The sequence below is a fragment of the Osmerus eperlanus genome, chromosome 21 (assembly GCF_963692335.1).
Source record: "Osmerus eperlanus chromosome 21, fOsmEpe2.1, whole genome shotgun sequence".
NCBI lineage: Eukaryota > Metazoa > Chordata > Actinopteri > Osmeriformes > Osmeridae > Osmerus > Osmerus eperlanus.
Genome location: NC_085038.1, coordinates 7724400 through 7747312, shown reverse-complemented (window position 1 = coordinate 7747312; position 22913 = coordinate 7724400). Strand labels below are relative to the sequence as shown.

The 22913-nt window shown below is 51.1% G+C and overlaps 1 protein-coding gene across 1 annotated transcript in view; it reads right to left on the bottom strand.

The window, feature by feature from the left end:
- Positions 1-4126: 4126 nt before the first annotated feature.
- The window catches only part of sema5bb (sema domain, seven thrombospondin repeats (type 1 and type 1-like), transmembrane domain (TM) and short cytoplasmic domain, (semaphorin) 5Bb), a 35386-nt gene continuing 16599 nt past the window's right edge, over positions 4127-22913 (bottom strand). The window contains exons 4-23 of the mRNA XM_062446798.1: positions 21968-22067; positions 21834-21879; positions 19281-19343; positions 19077-19175; positions 18354-18567; positions 17511-17796; positions 16497-16632; positions 16019-16226; positions 15690-15897; positions 12280-12397; positions 11991-12172; positions 11277-11420; positions 11032-11179; positions 10611-10836; positions 9703-9921; positions 9381-9551; positions 8897-9043; positions 8654-8692; positions 8014-8219; positions 4127-6574 (exon numbers count right to left, since the gene is read on the bottom strand). Coding sequence (XP_062302782.1) covers positions 6416-6574; positions 8014-8219; positions 8654-8692; positions 8897-9043; positions 9381-9551; positions 9703-9921; positions 10611-10836; positions 11032-11179; positions 11277-11420; positions 11991-12172; positions 12280-12397; positions 15690-15897; positions 16019-16226; positions 16497-16632; positions 17511-17796; positions 18354-18567; positions 19077-19175; positions 19281-19343; positions 21834-21879; positions 21968-22067 — 3119 coding nt within the window. The 3' untranslated portion in view covers positions 4127-6415. The remainder of the gene's footprint in view (positions 6575-8013; positions 8220-8653; positions 8693-8896; positions 9044-9380; positions 9552-9702; positions 9922-10610; positions 10837-11031; positions 11180-11276; positions 11421-11990; positions 12173-12279; positions 12398-15689; positions 15898-16018; positions 16227-16496; positions 16633-17510; positions 17797-18353; positions 18568-19076; positions 19176-19280; positions 19344-21833; positions 21880-21967; positions 22068-22913) is intronic.

Genomic DNA, 22913 nt, shown 5'->3' with positions numbered 1-22913 from the left:
GAGCCCAGAAGTGGCAACTCTAACAGTCACCTCAGACGGTTGGAGTCACGTGCCATGTGTGATGGCTGGTAACGTCGCGTCATTCTTTTGACATTCACACCTAAGCTGTTGAACCATAGACCCAGTGTTCTCTCAGTCACGACACACACACCCACCCACCCACGCACACACCCACGCACACACACACACCCTCATGCTGGAACACCTCAACGTGAACTATGAGTCGTCACAACAGCGACTGAAGGAATTGCAGTTTCTGGGTGTGAGTGGATCACCTGCATCAGGCCAGTTCAACTGGAAAACAGTTTGTGTCCACATCTAAAGTTGTATCACCTGTATGCTGGCTGGATTCAGTGACGACCATGGGAGCGTTTGTTATGGCTCATGTGGGGTGCAGCAGGTGTGTCTGCCTGCGTCAGAGGTGGAGTCTAAGGCCTGGGGGCTCACCTGTCTCTCCATGCGCACGGCCTTGGTGGAGGCGCTGTCGTGCCCCTTGTGCTCGTTCTTTTGAGATTCACACCTGAGCTGTTGAACCATAGACCCGGTGTTCTCTCAGTCACAGACCACACACAGAACTTAGATAGAAAGTGAATCAACATGACTTCTAGATAGAATTTGGGGCTTGTTGTTTGCATTCTGAAAGCATGCCAAATACTTGACGAAACTAGGAAGCATGCATAGTTTGTGTAGGGAGTCAGGTGGCTGAGCGGTGAGGGAGTCGGGATAGTAATCCGAAGGTCACCAGTTCGATTCCCGGTCATGCCAACTGACGTTGTGTCCTTGGGCAAGGCACTTCACCCTACTTGCCACGGGGGAATGTCCCTGTAATTACTGTAAGTCGCTCTGGATAAGAGCGTCGGCTAAATGACTAAATGTAATGTAAAATGCATGCGACAGGGAATATTCCAATGCAATTGTAAAAAGGGTCTATTATATTGTGTTAGTCCAGAGCTAGCGATGCTACTTAACTTCTGGGTGGCAAAGTGCTTTGTTATCATGATTAGCATAGAGCTGAAGAGCCAGATGTGGTTTCTATGTCAGTGAGCCAAGATCTGATTACCTCATCACAGGATTGACCTTGAAGGGGCTAGAGGGGCTAGAGGTTTAGATGCGATAAGGGATTCAGTATTTGGTGTAGGGAGATATGCTCACAAACACTCACAGACACACACACACACGATTTCAAAACTAAAACCATACATGTGCCAGCAGTGGGGTTGGTGGTTTCATGACTGACTGCATTATATGTTTTCCCCTGAAGAGGTCCCACTCCACCTCAGGAAACTGAATCTTCTCATGCAAGTCCAGTTTAGTTTGTGTCCAACTTTGATTAATCTCCTCGGCAACAAGATTATTCAGATCATGAAAGACTCATTTTGAATCCAATTAGACCGTTCAGTCTCAATTCTCTGTTGGAGGGGTGAGCTTTTTCTCGATGAGATTCCATTCAAAAGTCACAGAGAAATCTTATTTTGTTAAGATATTGGCAAAAAAAATATACATAAATTATGAAGTTATTTAATGAGAGAAAAACATCTGTATTTGAGCGTCTTCGAACCCTCCGCAGGTGCATTGCGTGTGTGTCATGTTCTGCGGTTCCCTCGCGAAGGAGAACAGGTGAGTGTTGTTCTCGGCCCTGGGTGGAGGGCTGCGGGCAGGACGGGGACAGACACACGGTTTGGGTTCCATCTTCCCTGACTGTGTGTGTCACGGTGGCGATGGAGATGATGGCGGCCTCGCTGAGGGGCTAAGGGGGGCCCACAATGTCTGCTGTGTCTGGCCTCCTCACTGGGCTCTTTGTGGGGTCTGGTCTCCCTGTTGGCATGGCTTCAGACACCCCCACTGGAGGGACAGACAGACAGACAGACAGAAAAAGTAATCCCTTGCTCTCCTCTTTCTGACAGAACACCGGTCTGTGTGTGTGTGTGTGAGAGACAGTTTCTGACAGACACAGTTGCATACGAGCTAGTCTAGGAGCTGAGGACATTTCAGCAATCTTATCTAGTGAACGGACCCTGCAGCACTTTGGCACTCTGCCCCCACTAGAGCAAAGCCAGTACCCCCCACCTCCCTCCTCCATCCCTCCATCCCTCTCCACCATTCGGCTGTTTCTTCTGCACCTGAATCTCATGAAACGATTCCTTGTCACTCTGGACTGAGTATCCAGAAAGCACACCTCACTGTGTGACCAATGGCTTGTGATGCTACGGGCAGAGCCCTACAACAAGCTTCGATAAAAGTTTATCTACGTTTTGGAAATAAGAACAAAACGCTTCATTTAATTGAAGATTTATTTGACATTGACTGTGGTCAATGTCTCAAATATGTTCTCTGTGCGGCACCTGCCATGTGTTCACACCGTGATGTGTGTTCACACCAGGTGCTATATATCTGCATCTGACAGGGGAGCTGTACATCTTCACGATCCACATCTGCGATGAACTCCTCCCGGATCTCCCGGATCGGTGTGGAAACACATGGAACAGTTGTACTGTGTAGTGTCACACACGTCAGCTAAGAGCTCCCCCCCACAGCCAGCCACTCAGGTGGCTTGCAGCTTCAAATGGCTGCCTCCAGTAATCACAGCCAAACTATTTTCATCCGGACAAATGGGCCTCGTTAGTTCCGTATATTTACTAGCCTCGTTTCTGCTGCTTCTCCCTGGGTTTCTTTAAATAGAAGTTTGTGAAGGTCGGGGCTGAAATCGCCATGACCACTTTTCAGAGTTAAGGCTCCTTGAGGAACACTGACACAAGCGTAAAACACCAATCTACTTGCTGGAGATTAACGAGGTCGGTGAAACTCCCAGCCCTCCGCAGTGCTTCCTCCACAAAGCACAGGAATGACTATGAATCTCACTTCCCAGTCATTGGAGTCTAAACAAAGAGGTGCACACGTGACACGAGGTAACACACTCGCCTCTTACAGGGAGATACACAAACTTGACAGTTGTTGGCTGAGAGTAAATTAAGCGGCCTTCTGCACCCCCCCCTCTCTCCACACACCCCTAATCCATAACAGCTGGTAGAAAATTGATGACTTCCGCCTGTTTAATGCGAAAATTTACAAACAGTAGAGCTCATTAAAACACGATCATAATTCATCCATTAATCTTTAACACAAACACCATCAATCATAACAGTTGTTCCCATGAGGAAAGGATTGTGTGACTTTGAATGACGAGGCTTCAAGGAAGCACATAGGGGTTTTTGTGGATGCGTGTGTATGTGTGTGTATGTGCCTGACCCACTGAAACCAACTTTTTGTCCTCCACATCGAAGGCCGGTTTCTATTTAGGAGATTCACTAAAAGCAGGAGACATTTATTATGAATGTTTGGCCCAAGGGTCTGAAAAGGTGATAAGAATGACAGACAGAAAAGGTTAAAAGCCTGTCTTAAAAGTTTAATGTTTTGGTCCCATCCATTTCAAATATTCACATGTCAGGTATCTGGGCACATCTTCACAGGAAACAGCGTGACCACAGTCTCCTTGAGGTTCCTGGAATTATAAACGTCTTATCTGAAAGTTAACTGCTTTAGTAATCATTCCTATCTTTTTTTATTTCAAGATTACTTTACATCCAGTTCATATCGGAGCAATGTTAACATGTTAAAATGTAGTGATGGGATTTGGTATTCCCATATAGGTAAATGGAGATGAGCTCCCTCACGTGTTTCCTTATTCAAAACACACACACACACACACGCACACACTACCACACACACAAACACACGCTCTGGCTGGCTGATGGGATGCCTCACTTGCTAACAGTCTGTGGTGTGGCGTGAAGAGCACTTTACAGCCAAAAGACACAAATCAAGCATGAGCTCACGCAAGGCCGCCTGGGTAAAAAGCAGATCTGAGATCTCGCTGACAGGCCGGGGGATTGGAGGATCAATGGTGTGTGTCCCAGCAGTAATAACCAACCAACACCCATCGGGATGGCTGGACAAGACCAGGCAAGGAAGACCGGCTGGGGCTGACAAGGAGACAGAGAAGCCCACTGTTCTTCTGAAACAAGGTATGGCCATGTGCCTCCACTTCCCTCTGCACCTTCCTGTAAGAAAACAAGCCCGCTCACGGAGGCTTAGAGGAGCAGCAGTAACGTGTCAGTGCAGCGAGTAGTGCATGTTTGGCACCAGTTCCTTTTTTATTTCTTTTGTTTCTTTGACAATGTACAAAAATAGAGCATACAAAAAATTCACAGTGTCTAAAAGGCAGTATTAAGTCAAAGTCATGGATTCGACGGCTGGGGGGGGGAAGTGGGGGGAGTGTGGGGGGGGGGGAGTGGGGGGGGGGAGTGGGGGGGGGGGAGCCGGGTGGAGGAGTGGGGGGGGTTCTGATTTATATATTTTTGTTCGCAGCTCTGTCAATCTTGGGATCTGGTCGCATGTTACTGTAGTCGGGCACCACTTGTATTGCATAGATAGGTGGTGAGCCCTCTGTCGGGTATGAAACATGGGCATCCGAACACAACCATCCAGCATGGTGAGAGCGTTCAGTCTGTGTACACGACACCGAAGACCAAGATCTTCCATTTTCATTTCATCCGTCTTTTGCCCACATCGATCAATACAGTTACACAGAAAAGGATGCATGTTTGATGTGATAGACGCACCCACACCATCAAACCCTCCGAGAGAAGAGCGGAACAGAGACAGACACATCATAGCTTAGCGTGTTTGGCTACTTTGTATACTACATGACTGGGTTCTGCTACATCACAGGCCAGGAACACAGACCTCCACTGCACCAACACAACACACACGCGAGCACCAAACCACCCACGTCTTGGTCTCGGCCTCGGTCTGATATTTACAAAATGGATGCTTCTTTTTACAACTTTTAAGAAAGCTATACAATAATCACTTTACAGCATACAAACATGAGATTGGACACGTTCATAGAATAACACCTTTGAACAAATAAGTCTTGGTTTGAACAGTTCACGAACACGAAACACATTAATCAAATATGAAGCTTGAAGATTTTGACAGCCTGCACATGTTAAGGTTCAGCATCAGTTAGTACAGTTTCATTGTACCATTTAGCTTGCATTTGGCTTGTAACCCAACAACAGTTGGAATACATCTGTAGGAGATAATCCTTACATTTAATTCTCTCTCTCCCCCCCCCCCGCTTTCTCTTTCTCTCTATAGCTCTCTCTCTTCCACTCTCTCACACACACACCTACATTTGAATACCTCAAAACTGATTTCATCCTTTTTTTTCAACAGCTAAGTGTACTTCAACATTTTACAGACTGTGAAATATAATAAGGGGTCACAGGGGAGCAGAAAGTGAGAGGCAGGATTACCGTTAAGTACTGGTGACCTTATCTATCGAACTTCTTCCAGGCTTTGACAGGTACATGCACACAGTCCTGGATGAACGTATACATAACAAAACAACAACTACACTTCCCTTTGATTATAAAGAAGTGGCCTTTCACACTGACAGGGGTTGTCGGGCCTCCGTGAGGCGGATACAGAGATTGTGTCCGCCTATCAGGATGCATGCTAGACTGTAAGCATCCAATCACCTGCAGAGGGGTGATGTCACACTTCTCTTGGATGATGGAACACTTTTTTCCATGGTAAACCCCCATTCTCCTCTTCCATGGACTCTTCATTTGCATCCCCTGCTGCAGGTAGTTAAGGGATTCAAACCCATGTAGGGGCCAATGTGAGTTCTTGAGCAGGTCAACTGAAGTCAATACCCAACCCATGTTATCAGACAGAGGAATCCTATACGGAGGGCAAAACCCATGCAGCGTTTCAAAATAAAAGCAAGGGAAAACAGTGTTTGAACTTGACAAAACTGCTGGACATGGTGCGCTGAAATATGCTGACTGAGTTCTGACTGACTGTTCAAAAACAACGTTTTCACGCCGAAACTTGACATCCAAAGTACGGATCAGCATGTAATGAAGCGTTTTTTTATAAAGTTTAAATCTGTAATTCAAATGTCTAAACTGGCCACAGCATGCTCCCATTCCTCCTGAATCATGGATGTAGCCTGTGGAACCACCTTGGATCACTGTGATGCTTTTAGCACCGCATGATTCTTGGACTGGCACTGTGATTGGACCAAGAACTGTACAGTTTGTTCTTGTGGAATAGAAAATCACAGTTATGAAATAGCACAGTCATTATAATAAAACTTAAACAAACAATAAAAGTCAGACTGGTGTTGAGAATGCCTCTCACAATGGTTGTGTGTGTGTGTGTGTGTATGTGTGTGTGTGTACAGAAGAAGAGGGTTGCTGTTGAAGGTTTCCCAGAGTCCTGGATCTCTGCTGGGCCAGCCCCTCCAAAACCGGCTCATACACCCCAAGGCCATCAGCTGGGTGTCCACAGGGGTGGCCAGAGAGGGGCTGGTGATGGTTGGGGCACCAGTCTGGGTGGAGGTGTCTCAGCTGTGCATGTAGTTCCTGCAGGGGGAGTCGGGGTGGAAGTCGTATTTGCCCAGGGGCGTGGGGTAGTAGGTAGTGGTGTAAACATTACTGGAGGGGAGTGGCGAGTTGAAGAAATGACAAGTCTCCTCTGGGAGAAGGTTGTTCTTGTTCAGTGTCTGTGAGGAAAACATGGGAATAACACAATATATTTTACTGTTGATTGTTACAGGTACACTCTTGCACTCTTGTGGGGAGTTTCATGTTGTTCAATTGTAACTTGTTTAACCCTTGTGCTGCCTTCTGGTCACATGACCCAAAGGTTCATAACGAACCATCGTTGTGTTTACCCAATTTTACCCAATACAAAAACAAATAAAAATAATGTTCTTTTAACCGTCGCAATGTGGGGGGTTTGAGACAGCCCAACGGTTAAAAGAAAATGCTTCACTTTGTTTTTGTATGCGGTAAAGTCGCAATACGACGGTGGGTCACAATGACTGATGGGTCAGAATGACCCGAAGATAACACAAGGGTTAACTGCATGCTCTTATGGTTCTTCCCTTTGGCACTTATTTGGTTTTCCACAATGTATGCTTCATGTTTTGGCTGCTCGCAATGTTTGGGGATATCTCGTTGTTATGATCTGTGACCTATGCTCTTTTGTAAAGCTCTCTCTTGGAAGTCGCTTTGGATAAAAGCGTCTGCTAAATGCATAAATGTTATATATTTTAGAGAGTTTGTTAGCTGGTTCAGACAAACACACTTACACAACACCTACTGTATCATCTGAAGGGCTGTCTGGATTTAGTCATCCACTAATGGCCTCCTTCATGTATTATGTGACCTCGAAGCTGGTTTGCTTGACTGTGACAGAACAAATCACTGACATGTCGTCTTTAACAATCTCCCCTCCCCTCCCCTCCGCTCTCTCCTTTCCCTTCCCCAGCGTTACCCCCCTGTCCAGTGACCCCCATCCCTGTTTGCTCCATCTCCACACCTTCCCTGGCAGACAGCCGCACCCTGCACGCACACAGTCTGATCAATCGCACCCAGACAAACCGATGAGCTCAGAGACAGGGTCGGACACCACGCGGGGGTGAGCGGTCGATGGTAACCATGGCGAGAGACTCCCGAGTAGGTGAGGCAGGAAGGACGTGAAGAAAACAAGGGGGGGGGGGGGGGGGGAGGGGATTGTAGTGGCGTGAGCTAATTGGCTCAGAGATACCATTAATAAGGAGCAGCTGTGTGAGTTGTGACCCATCTCCTGCAGGTTAAACAGGCTAATGGAGGACATTAATAAAAGCAGAGACAGGCAGAGACGCCCTCTTAAAAGATGTCAACTCACAGGAGGCGCTCATTCAATACATCATACTGATGATCTAGACCTGGGCAGCAAACTTGTCTTTGTCTTGGGTCCGCGTTGTGTGTCAGGTGGGTGGGGTTTGCTTATTTGGGAATAGCCAATTGGTTCCATTGTTCCTGGCAGGATTAATCGTGCGCGGAAAAATCGTGATTCCGTTTGTATTTTGACCCCAAGCCTGCATTAAACACAGTTTGGTACTGGAGAGGGGGGTGGGTAGAGGGACTGGGGGGGGGGGGGGCAGGGTTCACCCACCTTGAACTCCATGGGGGTGTACTTCTCGTTCTTTGGCGTGGTGTTGTCCTTGTAGCTGAGGTGGTTGGGCGTGCTGGGGTGGATGACGGCCGACTCCTGGGAGGGCTTGTGGAGTCTCTGGCAGTAGGCGTACACCATGGCTGACAACAGGACCGCCGTGAAGAAACTGGCCACACCCACACCCACCAGGTGGATGAGAGAGAAGGCTGGAGCACAGAGAGAGAGAGACACAGAGACAGAGAGAGAACAAAAGAGAGATACAGACAAACGGACAACAAAATTATCCTCTTCTAGTTACTGATGTGTACACGCTCTCCAACTTCTTTCAACCACCACGAATATAATGTCTTTGTCATGGGGTGCGAAGTCGAGAAGGCTGTGAACCATGATGGGGTAAGGACATTAAGAAGTGACAGCGCCCGTGTTTAATCGGCCTGGCGTTGATTCAGCTGTGGTGCAGTGGGAGTGTCAGGGCGTGAAACCAAGGCGCCTCGAAAAGCAGATTCAATTTCGGAGTACGTGTGCGCGCGCATGCTTGAGTGCGAGGTTGGGGAGGAGGATCGGTGTCTATGTGGGGTGGTGTGTGTGTGTGTGTGTGTGTGTGTATGCGGGAAGGAATAGGGGGTCTTTGTTTACTCACCTCCACATTGCTTGTCCTTATCCTGTCCAGGCAGAATGACTGGGGAGTGAATGAGCGAGAGAGAGAAAGCGAGAGAGAGATGAAGATAGCATTATCACCCGAAATCAAATCACGTCCAGCGACAACATCTCGACGGAATTCAAAGAACACCGTCGACACTTCCACACAAGAGGGCGCACAGAGACGGGCGCGCTGGCGTCGTCTTGGCCGCGCCCCGCCGAGTGGCGGGTGTCAGAGGCTGACCTGGCACTTCGCGAGGCTGGCACGGCCGGTGCTCGGTGGCGTTGCCCTGGCACAGCCTGGCATCGGCCTCCGCAGCGCCACAGTCCTGGGTCCGATGCTGGAGCCCTTCCCCGTCACACTCCCCCCAGTCAGACCAACCAGCCCAGCCTGCCGGGAGAGAGGAGGAGGAGAGCGGAGGAGGAGAGAGGGAAAGAGGGGGGTTGGTAAGACAGAGAGAGGAAAGGCCAGTCGAGAAAGAGCGCAGAGGATGTCCAGTTATGTAACCGAAAATACAGTTATTTTTGCTCCGTGATGAGCAGAACATTCACATTAGGCTGTGTCTACCTTCACAGGTGTGTGTGTGTGTACCTTCACAGGTGTGTGTGTGTGTGTACCTTCACAGGTGTGTGTACCCTCACAGGTGTGTGTGCGTGTGTACCTTCACAGGTGTGTGTACCTTCACAGGTGTGTGTGTGTACCTTCACAGGTGTGTGTGTGTGTGTACCTTCACAGGTGTGTGTGTTGCACAAGGCCTCCTCAGTGTGCAGGCCGATGCAGATGTCTCCGTCGTTGGCGGGGGCGGGGTTACTGCAGGTACGCGTGCGCTGATAGTGCCCCCCCCCACAGGTGGTGGAGCACTGAGACCAGGATGACCAGCACGACCACGATCCCCTCACTGAACCAACACACACACACACACACACACAATGTAGGCATAAGAAAATGACACATACAGTCCCAGAGGATCAGATCTGGGGCTTATAGGGTGAAGTGCAAAGATTGGAAGAGGGGGCTTCTGGAACTTGTAGTTTCTGCGAGTGCAGTACCTGGGCAGGGCTGGACGTTGCAGTCCTGGTACTCCACAGGGGAGCCTGCGCAGGCACCAGGGGCGCTGCTGCCAGCCGGGGTGGCACAGGTGCGCTTGCGGGTGCGGAAGCCCTTGGCACACTCCTGGGAGCAGGTGGACCACGTCTCCCACGGCGACCACCTGATACCCTGAGGTAGGGTCAAAGGTCGGCCAGTCTTCACCAAGTCTTCAACCAGAGCTGTGGTGCGCACACATACACATACACAAACACAAACACACACTGAGGTCACAGACCCACATCTCTTCATGAGCCACAGTCCTTTGTGGGGTACAGATTGGCAAAGATGAAAAATGAGTTTCTCTTTGAAGGAAGAACAACACAGAAGTAAATAATTAATTGGAAAAGCCATGTCTGCATGTCTTCAAATCAGGGCAGCACAAATATTTCATCAGGGCCGCGTGGCGTAGCTGCTGCCAGGCCAGACAGGAAGACCCCGCCGAGGGGGACTGCTGCATGTGTGTAACATGGCGTGATGACAAGCAGCCAGACGGTTTATACTCTCATACCCTTACAATCCAACCAACCCCCCACCCAACCCCCACCCAACCCCCACCCCAACCCCCACCCAACCCCCACCCCAACCCCCACCCCAACCCCCACCCCAACCCCCACCCAACCCCCACCCCAACCCCACCCCAACCCCAACCCCCACCCCCACCCCCACCCCCACCCCAACCCCCACCCGACTCGAGTAACCTCTGAACACCCCCCCCCTCCGCCCCACTCACATCTGACATCTGTATCAGATTCAGCCTGCACTTTGAATATCAATATACGCCTCTCTCTCTCTCTCTTTTTCATTCTCTCTGTATGTGCATGCCTGTAGCGTGTACGTGTGCGTGCGTGCCGGCGTGCGTGCGACTCACAGTCCGCCTCGCAGCCGGCTGTGCCGTCGTTGGGGCACAGGCGGCTCTCCACCTTGCGCTTGCCCAGCTGCAGCTGGTGCGGGTCGGCCAGCAGGGCCCGGCAGCTGTAGCGGCTCCTCTGCTCCTGGCGGGCTCCCTCCTGGCTCACGTTCACCGGCATCCACGGTGTCCACGGCGTGTTCCTGCGCACCTCCGGGCATGCCTCCAGGTTACAGGTCTTGTATTCCTGGGGAGGTGTGGAGAGAGGCGAGAGGAGAGAGCCGGTGGAGGTTGAGCGGAGGAAAGGAGAGATGGGAGGAGGGATTTAGGGATGTAAGGGAGGCCATATCGAATATCATTGAGTGTCGGTCAAATAGTCCGTCTGTCAGCAGTGGTGGCAGTGGCTAGGGGTTGTGTGTGAAGGTGTGTGTGTGCGCTGTACCAGGGAGCAGCCAGGGCAGCTGGTCCCCTTCTCACAGGTGCGGACCCTGGAATGGACCCCCCCTCCACACTCAGCACTGCACTTGGTCCAGGACCCCCAGGTTGACCACATAACCAGCTGGGGGCACTGAATCTTCTCATTACACAACCTGGACACACACACATTTGTAGGTTTAAAGATTGTTTTTCAAACCGATAGAGAGCTTAGGTAAACAATGAGGGGTTGCGTTTCTCCCGAGGGCTCACCTCTCCTCTCGGCCCTGTCCCACACACACGCGGCCCCCATGACGCGGAGAGGGGTTGTTGCAGGAGCGCTGCCGCACCTCAAACCCGATACCACAGCTGGTGCTGCACTGGCCCCAGGACGACCAGGGGGTCCAGCCACCGTTCCTGAGGGGGTAAATAAGACACAGAGGGAGGGAGAGAGAGAGAGAGAGAGAGAGAGAGAGAGAGAGAGAGAGAGAGAGAGAGAGAGAGAGAGAGAGAGAGAGAGCTTCAGAACCGCTGAAACGGTACTTCAGAAGTCGTACCTACACTGTACGTACACAGGCAAAGACAGACCCTGAACTCCGTCCCGCCCCCTTCTCCTCTGCGAACGGCAGCAGAAAACCTCACTCAATTATTCAAAGTGCTTTAATCAGGAGCTTCCCCTCTAATTCAATTTGGCGCATCCTGTGAGACAATTCAATCTGGGTGCTTGTTCCCGTCCTGAGAGCAGGGAGGTGAATAAGGATGCAGACAGTCATCAGCGAAGACCTCGGCAATTTCCATAATAGGCTGTGTAAACCAGGAAAGATGTTATGCCTAAAGTATCTCGGTGCTGTGGATAATTGTACTTTGGACTAATTAGAGAATACAGTATGAAACCCTTTCAGGATGCGTCAGTGTCTAGAATAGTCTGGACCAATTGTACTGAAGGAGCTAGCTGGTTGAGGTGCTACCATGTTTGTTTTTGGTCACCTGGAGCAGTTGGCGACCTGCATGGTAGGGCCTTTACAGGCCACGCCCCCACACTGGGGCAGAGGGCTGTCACATGACCGAGAGCGACACACACATCTGCTGGTGCCCTCCCCGTCGTCGTGGTTACAGGGTTGCCATGGGGCCCAGGGACCGAAGGCACCGTCCTGGGTCAGATTTCGCACCTATGGGAAAGGTGAGAAATGAAATTTTGTGCAATTTCTTTGATCTTTAAATCTACAAACGTGGCCTAGCGTGTGTGTGTGCGTGTGCGTGTGTGAGCGTTACTCACTGGACACTCAGTGATGTTCTGGCTCCACTGGCTCATGTTTGAGCTGTCCTCGATGGTGGTGCAGCGCCTCTGTTTGCGGTCCCAGCCACAGTAGGGGTCTCGGGCGTCCAGGCAGAGCCTAAAGGCCCCCAGCACAGAGACAGCAGTCAGCTAGGGCCCCCATGGAAAAACCTTAGCTGTTGAACTACTTGTATCACAACATGTTCACGGGACTAATAGTACAACTGTATGTAGGCCTATTTGTATTTGGTTAAGAAGTGTCAACACTAAAAACAGTACGCACTCCTGTTAGCCTGGTGCTACGGTCCGTCAACAGCAAAATGTTTAGAAAGGTCTAGAAAACCCCCCCAGCTAATTGCAAAGTCATGAAACGCTGCCCTTCTGAATGAGAGGAAGCTGTCACAGGTGAGGGAACCCCCCCAGTGGTGAGGTTCCAGGAATGCTGGGTGAACGGAAACCAGGCCCAGGTCAGGGCAGCCCCACTCTCCCACAGCCAGTGAAAGGGGTCCTCTCTGTAGCTGAACTCTTGTTTGTTTATCGAAGGCCAGGGCCAAGAAAACAGGTTAGCCAGATGCAGGATGAGGGGCTCTGGAAGACTGGAGCACGGGGCATGAGTAGGAGGCTGGGGGGATGGGGGGGCTGAAAACACAAGCTGCTCCCTGTCAGATCCACGTGAGTCAAGGGTTTAAGGGCTTGGTGGGGGTCTTGGAGGGGGGGTGAAAGGATCTTTTCTGAGCGCTGTCTCCCAGCAGCACCATCCCGCTGCAGGGCTGTGGGGAGAACATGACGCACGGGCTCCCGGCCTGTCAATCACACCACCCCCCCCCCCACCACCACCCCCGCTGAGCTACCCCACTGTGGAAACGGCCTATCACAGAGGAGCTGAAGTTGAAAACACTAAACTCTGAGTCAGGGGACACGCATCAGAGAGAATATAAGAGGGAGGGGAGGGAGAGAGAGAGAAGAGAGAGTTGAGGTGGGATTGGAAAATCTCAAAGCTGCACAATAGCAAGCAGAAAATCAATATATCCATCTTGCTCAGGGTCTGGGAGAAGATGATAGCAAGCAGTACACAATGTAAAAAATAACTCCTCAACACACAACAGAGACAAACGGTCCATGGACACGTGCAGAATCTAAACAGCGCATCTTGTAGTTTGCCAGGCAATTGCCATCTTGTAGTTTGCCAGGCAATTTCGGGAACGAAACTCCCCGACAGCTTGTTGGTGTGTGACCCAGAGGGAGTTGACCGAGCCTGGATTTTCAGGCTGAGAGTTGATAATGACATCTAGAGAGAATACAATACTGGGCCCAGCCAGTCATTCCCATTAACTCTTGTAGCACAGACTTGCAAATCTCTCACACTGGTCTGGGCACAGAGAGAGAGATAGATAGATACAGATAGAGAGAGAGCGAGGGGGGAGGGGAGAGAGAAACCAGAAGAGGAGCATATCTCTATAAAACACATCTGAGAACAGACACCTCTCTCCTTAAAAAAAGACAGGACTTCCTACGAGAGTATTATTAAGTGTAATCTGTGTTTCCAGGCGGCACCTACTACAGAGCCTGTTCCAGTGCATCCTCGCCATGATAACTGGGAGATAGGTGGCTGGGCTGTTTCATTGTCTTTGTCTTCCACCCCAGTCCTCCCTCTATCTGTGTTCTTATCAGCAGTGTTTGCGATGGGAACACAGGAATACAAATGGACTGAGGACCAGGATGGGGCTGATTAGTATTCAGCGTAAGTAGGGAAGGCCAATGCACAGGCCAGCAATAAATACCCCCAGCGATCAGTTCCTGATAATCAGGGTTAATATCAGCTCAGGCAGCGGGGAAGGGGCCGCCTACCCACTGTGTTACACAGCACCACGCTGGCCGGCTGGAGACACACACCCATAAATACCAGGATAAGGGCCGGGGGGGGGAGGCTGGAGGCCACAAACACCCCAATAAAAGCCCCTTCCTTTTGGGGGATGGGGGAAATACTCCCCCCCCCCCCCCACTCCCACCACTCCAACCCTGCCCGCCACCCTCCTACCCCCCCCCCATCCACTTCCTAATCCTACTCCGTAGTGAATTTAACTACAGAACGCAACAAAGCGCTCTTTGAGCCATTAGAGGGGTACAACAGTAGACGGACTTGGCTGGTAACTACCATGGATTATGGGATTATTCTGGATGGTTACCACACTGGGCTGGGCCTCGCTCCCTTGTTCATTTATTATGCCATGCGGTACAGTGTGAGACTCAGGCAACAGTAAACTGGTTCTGATAGATTCATTACTGGGATTATTAGTTCTGGAGGGGTGGGGGTGGGCTGTGTTTCTCTCTAAACCATTAGGCAAAAACCTGCAGTTCATAAATCTAAATTGGACTACGTCAGAGTCTGGCTGCGGAGGTACAAATGCCTCCAGACACACACACACACACACACACACACACAGACACACACTATAAGCACAGCGTGTAATTACAGAGGACAAAAACCTAGAGGCACACTGGAGCCTTTTACAGGTTTGTGGGGGCCTCGCTACGTAGCTCTTGAGGGGGGTGTTGAACTTCCTGTGTTGAAAGTTCCTGTCGGAGACCGCCAGAGGTGGAGTCCCGTGGACAACACATCCATCAACGTGAAACAAGCAGCCACAGAACCCGTCCTGTCGCGAGCAAAGACACATTTCGTCCCAGACAGCACTCCAACAGACCCTCCGCTCCTCTCCTGCACTCTCCAAAACAACCCTAACACCCCCTTCACCTCCTCACCCCTCGGTCTACCTCCCTCCCTAGACTGCGTTTCCTTCCCTCTGTTCCGGGAGCCTGCCAGGTGGGTCTGACGGACGGCAGAACGACGAGGTGAACAGTGCTGCAATGTGCCAGCCGTCACAAATCCGCCACTCATGAGAGAACGAGCGAGACGCGCTCCCCTCCTCCGGCTCTCGGGGAGAGGGAGCAGAAGAGAAGGGGCGAGCGGCGTTCCGACAGGAGCGAGCGGGAGTGCGCGCCGTCCGGGAGGTCGAATGTAATTATGGTTTGGCTCCACGGGATTGGCTGCTCGCACGCTAGGGGGGAGGGCGTCCGGGAACACAATGCCTGGAATTCTGCATGAGGAGCGCGTAAGAAGGGATGCTCGCTTTCGACAGCGGGAGTGGTGGAGCTCTCTGCTCTGTTTGAAGTATTGTATCAGCGTCTTATGTTTGACTGTAGGGACCTTGTAGGGCTACGATGTTTCACTGTTAGTTTGGTCCCTGCCAGGTACAAATACTCCAAGCTGGATTCAACCACCTAGCCCCAAAGGGAAGTAGCATATGTAGATGTAGGACTTGGGACAGGCGTAGGGTGAGCTTAAAGTATGTATTAATACAGGTGTAGGGAAAGTTTTTAGAGAAACAATATAGGAGTTGGTGAAGTCTTACCGTTCAGTCTTGTAACTGGAGCACCTCTCCAGCGGGATCTTCAACACCCTGTCATTCAGCCCCACGAATAAGGACCTATCGCTGTGCAGGATTTGCAGGCTCTTGATTGGCTCGCTCACACCCTCAGGCAGGAGCCTCATTTCCTCCAGGTAACACCCTCGCAGGCTCTTGTTGGATGTGGAGAGGGCCTTCAGGATCGTTCCGTATTCTAATTGGAAAGAGAAAAAATAAAGCGTCTTTGTACTTTGAAGTACATACATGTCCCTCCTTTTCTCCTCTGCTCAGTCATCCCCAACTTCCACCCCCCCCCCCACCCCCCGGTGACTGACCGGTGCCAATGTACATGACGTGGTACAGGGTGTCCTGGCCCTGGACAATGTCCACCACCAGCTTGGAGAAGCGGATGTTGTCTTGGGTGAGCAGAGGGTCCACGGAGACAGGCTGGACCACATCGTTCATGAGGAAGAGGCGCTGGGCGTCCTGTAGGCTGCGCTCTGTCAGGTTCTCCCCTGGACCATGCTCCTCCAGGGTCCCACACTGAGGGAGAGAGGGGGGAGAGAGGGGGATGAGACACAGAGACACACACACAGAGAGAGAGAGAGAGAGAGCGGGGGGGAAGAGAGAGAGAGAGAGACAGGAGGAGAAGGTTTTTCTAACATGAGCAGTTTCCCTGTAAATGCTCTGCTTGCTTTACTGAGAAGGATGGGAGGGAGGTAGGGGTGTGTGTGTGTGTGTGTGTGTGTGTGTGTGTGTGTGTGTGTGTGTGTGTGTGTGTGTGTGTGGGGGGGGGCTTGGTTGAGGGCCTACCTGGAAGTTGGGGATGGGGTTGGGGGTGGACAGCCAGCTGGTGCGAGGGTTCTCCTGGTAGCGGAAGGGTCCGTTGAAGGCCTGGGTGATGGAGCTGAGGTTGTAGGCACACACAGCCGAGGCAGAGATACTGTTGCTGGGAGGACAGAGAAGAAGACTCATTCAAAAATAAACCGCATCTGGCACCTCTTTCATGTACTTCCATGGAAACAAACCTCAAGTCATCAAGTCTGTTGTGACATCCTTATTTCTTTCTTTAACGGAGCCTCATGATAATGCTAAGAGCTAAGGCCTTTTAGCATTTCCCTGTGAGATTCCGGTTTCTTAGCCTTCTTATAAGCGTATAACCACTTACGTTACTTGACACGCACGCACGCAGACTCACACGCACACAGACTGATTAGGGCTGGACAGGTTTTGCAATCACCCGTGTGCATCGGGCCGCTACACCTTAAGTGTTTCTCAGTCCCAGGGAAACATCCGGGCCGTCCTCCAGGCCCTCCCTGTCCCAGAGGACTGGCTCTTCTCTGAGGCACTGTTCTGCTCCATCGCTCCTCCAAGGGCACAGACACAGGGCCGGCAGACAGGCTGATTTTCACTTCCCACCCCACCCCCCCCTCTCAACATTTGGGCAGACAGCTTGAAATTACACGAGAGGATTGCTTCGCCAGCTTGTACTTCCTCCGTAATACGTTTCACGGTATCAATGAAAGCGCCAAGCCCTGTGGGCTGTTGGTCGGCCGGTGTGTAAACAAAGGGATGGAAGGTGAGGGTAGTGTAGGGACGAGAGTGGAAGGGCTGGTAGTGTAACTGTGGCTCTAGTGGATTGGATTGCTTATAGCTTGCTGTAAATATGATATATCGTAGCTGCTCTTGACAGTCACACATGGGCGCTGTGCGAAAACAGATGTATTACAGCTGGGAGCTCACGTGTTTGCGTGAGAGATTGCGTGTTTGTGTGCGTTTGGGACTGTGAGCGAGCGAGCGCGTGTGCGTGCGCGTGCCACAACTCACACGTTGGTGGTGAAGATGCCGTAGATGAGGTCCTGCTCGGGCAGGTAGAAGGTGCTCTGCAGCTCGTCGTAGTAGAAAGGGATCTCCCCGGAGCGCGAGCAGTTGAGCCGGGCCTTCATGAAGGTGGTCCAGGTGTCCTCCAGCAGGAAGCGGCCGCCCACGTCGTTCTTGCAGACGCGCGCCACCCGCGAGAACACCGTCCTGCCGCAGTCGTGCTCCACGGCGTTCTCCCTCAGGAAGAAGTAGGTGAACAGACCCACCTCGTAGACGGAGACAAAGTGAGGCTCTGGGCCCCGGGGCAGAGCAGGGGGAGGAAGGGGAGGTGGTGGAGGAGGAGGCAGAGATGGAGGAAGGGGAGGTTGTGGAGGAGGAGGCAGAGATGGAGGAAGGGGAGGTGGTGGAGGAGGAGGCAGAGATGGAAGAAGGGGAGGTGGTGGAGGAGGAGGCAGAGATGGAGGAAGGGGAGGTGGTGGAGGAGGAGGCAGAGATGGAAGAAGGGGAGGTGGTGGAGGAGGAGGCAGAGATGGAGGAAGGGGAGGTGAGGAGAAAGAGGAGTTGGGAGGGGAGGAGGAGGTGGAGGTTGAAGATGAGGTGAGGAAAAAATAGTGTATGTTAGACATAAGGTATACCTAATAATGCTGATAATTAAAGAAAGAACATTGTCAAATGTATGTTTTTGTATGTTTTGTAAGTAGAGTCTGCACTCAAGAGTCCTGTAGACCATTAGCAATTACGTTAATGGGTTAAAAGTGTAACCCATTAGTACTACATCATTTTACATCCTGACCATAATCATCCGACCCGATAGTTGTTGCCTGTTGCCGGGTAGATTGGTTTATTTACCGTTCAGCCATTTAGAGTTGTACTGGGCGGTGCGCAGAGGAGGCATGTTGCCAAGGCTACGGTAGATGACAGGGTCTCGACCGGAGAAGTCGATGACAGTGGCAGCGTACAGCTCGCCCTTGTCTGTCACCATGGCTGTGGAGTTGTGGCGGGGGTCGTAGGGACACCGTGCCACCCCATTGACTGTGTCCAGCACCCTGCTGATGTTGCCGATCTGAGGGAGAGAGAGCAGGTAGATGGAGAGAGAAGGTTTCAGTAAAGAATGTAAATGGACTTTCTTGGGATGTTGTCTATCTTCCCCCTGCATCGAACCCCAACAGTGTCACCCCCCCCCCCCCCCCCCCACCACCCCTACCCAACTCACACCCCAAACCACCCAAACCCCAACACCCACCTAGCTCAAGCCTTACCTACCCCACACCCCCAACCAGCCCAATGCCCACAGGCCCCAACCCCATCCTCCACCCTCCCCATCCCCATCCTCCACCCAGCCCAGCCCCATCCTCCACCCTCCCCAACCCCATCCTCCACCCAGCCCAGCCCCATCCTCCACCCTCCCCAACCCCATCCTCCACCCAGCCCAGCCCCATCCTCCACCCTCCCCATGCCCATCCTCCACCCAGCCCAGCCCCATCCTCCACCCTCCCCATGCCCATCCTCCACCCAGCCCAACCCCATCCTCCACCAAGCCCAACCCCATCCTCCACCCAGCCCAGACCCTACCTGTCGGGTGGTGCAGACGGGCGTGAAGGCGTTGGTTCCACAGGTGAACAGTCTCCTTCCACTGACGAGCAGCACCCGGATGTAGTTCTGACACTCATCCTGCGGACGGGATCCAGGAGGTCAACAACACGGGCGCTAGCAGCCACAGAGGGCTTCTCCGACACCGGGAGCGCACACAGGGGATAGCGCAGCCGTGGTCCTTACCTCAGCCTTCCCTTTACTCTGACACGACCGCCTGGTGTCTTCATCGGGACGCCATTCCGTCGCCTGTGACACAGAGATGAACGGAGACGTAAGGCAGCTGGGAGACGTAAAGCCGCTGTCGCCGTGACGAAGTGGATCCAGCGTCATCCGATGAGTGCGAATGAGACGCCCTCTAAAAAGGCTGCATCATCCTCGTCTTAGACACATGCCGTGAGTCTGCATTGACTTGTTTACTTCTACACAACAGAGGGACTGTAGCTCCGAGGGCCGGGCTTAAGGGTCAGAGAATTACCCTGTTCAAACAAAAACAGTTTACGCGGAACAACGTCATTTGCATATGAAAGTAATCACAGTTTCTTGTATTATTTGTCAGCAACGCTGCGACCTTCCCCTGGCCCCATTAACAAATGACAGCACGGCTGATCCTTTCAGCTCACTCACTTGGAACTAATGCCTATGGATACTGCAGTAGGGTCTGCACCAAAGAGGCAGACTCGGACGCAGTTTCTATGTACCTAGTGTTGTCCTGTCAGCAACCTCTGACGTTTACAGCCTTTCAGGGACTAAGTGATCCACCATTAAAATAAACGGTGAGTAACAAAGTTGGAGTTTCGGTTGACTGACATCATAACTGCCATTTTTTATGAAAGGGAAAAAAAACTGTCAGAATTTATGTTGTCGGCAGGACATCAAATCCTTTGAGGGATTTTAAAACAACGGGACTATAAACTGAATAAAAAGTCAGCATTTCTGAAAGTTCCACAATAAAGCAATATTATTTGACTAATTTTCCATGTAAAAAAAATTGATACTCAACTTTGTAATGTATATCAATTTCATTGAAAAAAAGAAAGAAAAAATCTGACATGACTGTATGTACGTATATCAAGATGCTAAACTCTTCTCACAACCCTATTCTTTTGGTACCAAGTGCACCGTTTGTGACTATGGTGTGGTGTTTTTCACTGTGCATTCTCCTTCTTATTCAAACTCCTCTGAGAGTCAGCGCCCACCCTCACTCCCACTCACGCCTTCCCTTGGTCCCCCTTGACAACGCAGATCCCTTTCAGACAAGGTCAGCACAAAGAGAGAATGAGTGAAAAAACTGAAAACCTGGTTTGCATAATAGCATTGTGCCCTTTTTTTGCCTTTTTTGTGTGATTACGATGTCTTTTCTTCCATGATTTCTTGGCTCTGATAGGACCGCAAGTAACACCCGCCAAAATGTGTTGCTAGTCACCAGAACAAAGCTGCAGATCACATTCCATGCCTGACCACCCCCCCCCCCCCCCCCCCATACCCCGATCAATGTTCTGAATCGGTCAGAGAGCCTTGAGTTGAAGAGAAACATGCTACTCCAAAATCCTGGTTGCACATCAAGAACCACACCTCCTCTTCCTGTCTCTAGTTCTCCCTCTCCTACCCCCCCTCTCTCTCTCTCTATCTCTCCTTGTCTTTATATTGGATGATGGACTGAGCAGTGTTCTATAGAACAGAGTCAATCTAGCATGGATGCAATGACCCCAGCTCAATGAGAGGCAAGGGGAGGGAGAGATTTGGAGATTTGGGGGGGAAGTCTGCAGATTTTATTTATTTATTTTATTTTGACATCTTCGATGTCAGAAATAAATAGTGATAAAGTGGAGCACAAAGTGGATCTCCCAGGGGATTGATATTGCTGACATTTTGCTTTAAAATAACTGAACATGTTTTTGACATGTTCTAGAGTTGAATGATCACATTAATTATAGATCTGTGAAAGTACATCATGTGGTGTGCTTAAATGATACGCTATAGACAGTGACATATACTGTAGTTGAAATTCGGTCAAAAAGTACATCATGACCTTTCATTTAAAAACATCATAAATGCTGCACTTTTTTAAAGACCCAGAAGGCCAATGAGAGTGCATTAAAAATCCATTACAGACATCAAACTGGTGAACATGTTTGAGGTCAGGGATTGAGTGTTGAGGGCTGATGTCAGAGGAAAGATAGAGAGAAGAGAGAAGAGGAGCAGAGTGCTGGGGGTTAGAGGGAGCACAGGAGAGCCAGGTTAAGTTGGCTAAATCCCGTCCATGTGTGATGTTTCTCCAGGCAAACACTAATCAGCTCTTGCAAACCCAAACCTTGTTTACATTCCAGCCTGCTGGCCTGGTGAGACCCCCCCTCACCCCTCACCCTCACACTCCCTCCCTCCCTCCCTGACTGCCCTCTTGCTTCATTCCCACTCCCTCGGTCCTTTTCCCTCTCCGTCAAGCCCTGCCTCCCCCCTTCGCCCTCCCAGCTCCCCTCTCTCTCCTCCCTCCCCCCCCTTCCTGTGCCTTTCCTTTCCCCTTTCTCCCAGATGACCCCTGTAGTGACAGTAACCTTCACACGGTCCTGTCTGGTCATCCTCCCCTCCCCATGTAGACACAAGCCTCTCCACATTCACCATTTGCCAACAGGCAACAGCCACATGTGAGAATGAAAGCATGAGCATGTCCTCTTAGAATATGTGTGGCATTATGTCATCAGAATCTAAAGAGAGATGACTCGGTAAGGACGAGCTCACCTGTAGAAGAGAAGCGTTGCTCAGGCTCAGCCTGAAGAGATAATTTCTATTTTGGGAGAGAAAGAAACAACAAGTATTACGTCAGTTGCTGTTCATTTCAAGTTTAAAGTAGAAGGAGGAAATAAGTCAGTTACCTGGCTCCCACGATGAGCTGGTTCCTGGTGAGGTCCAGGGCCAGCTGGGAGAAATCCTTCACACCAGGACGGGAAAACCCGTAGATCCAGGGACTCAACGCTGGAGGAGAGAAGGTGGTGAGAAGGAGGGTGAGCGGGTGGGGGAGGGGGGTTAGGCTAGAACAACAACACTTGGGATTAGGCAAGAACAACAACAACCGAGCAAACGGCCCCTGGCTCGGGCCCTCATCCCAGCTCTGCTCTCACTGTGTTTTCACAGATGTGTGAAATATCTCTCCCCTGATGTTCTACCTGGTCTGGGATGGCGGCCAACCCAACCCTGTGCACGGCGACGGTGATCCTCTGAGCCTGGCTAGGACTTGGCTGAGAGCAGCCTAGTTTAGTCAAGAGCTATCAGATGAGAGGCCCCCGAGGAGCCAATAATCTCCGGCTTCACCAGAGCTGCTCGACGCTTCGACCGATACCGATGCTGTTGACACATCTGCATCGTATTGACACATCTGTGTCATATCATTGAGATAAGTAGGTCTGTACTACTGCGCGGCGCGAGCGCTAAATCAAAGGCCGCCTCTGCCCCGCGCCCCGTGCTAAAACATGTGGCGGCCATGTTTTCAGAGGCTAATCTAGGCTAACGCTAGCCTGTTTCACAGAGAAGGGGAGTAGGGTCTGGGAGGGACGGATCTTGTAAAAAGAGGGGCCTCGCATACACGGGCTGAGCTTAATGTAACCCGACAGCCAGTCAAAATAAGCCGTCTCCCGGCCCTCATCCAATCAGGCCGTTTGACTGGCAAACCATAACAGTTTAGACTGGCACTGCCTTCACAGACGCTTACTGAGACGATGGCAGAGATGAGACCAATAGCGGGAAAACCTAACAATTCCAATCTCAAACTAAGCCGTAGGATCACTGTAACAGAGTTCCATTCCCACAATCCAGTTCAGCACC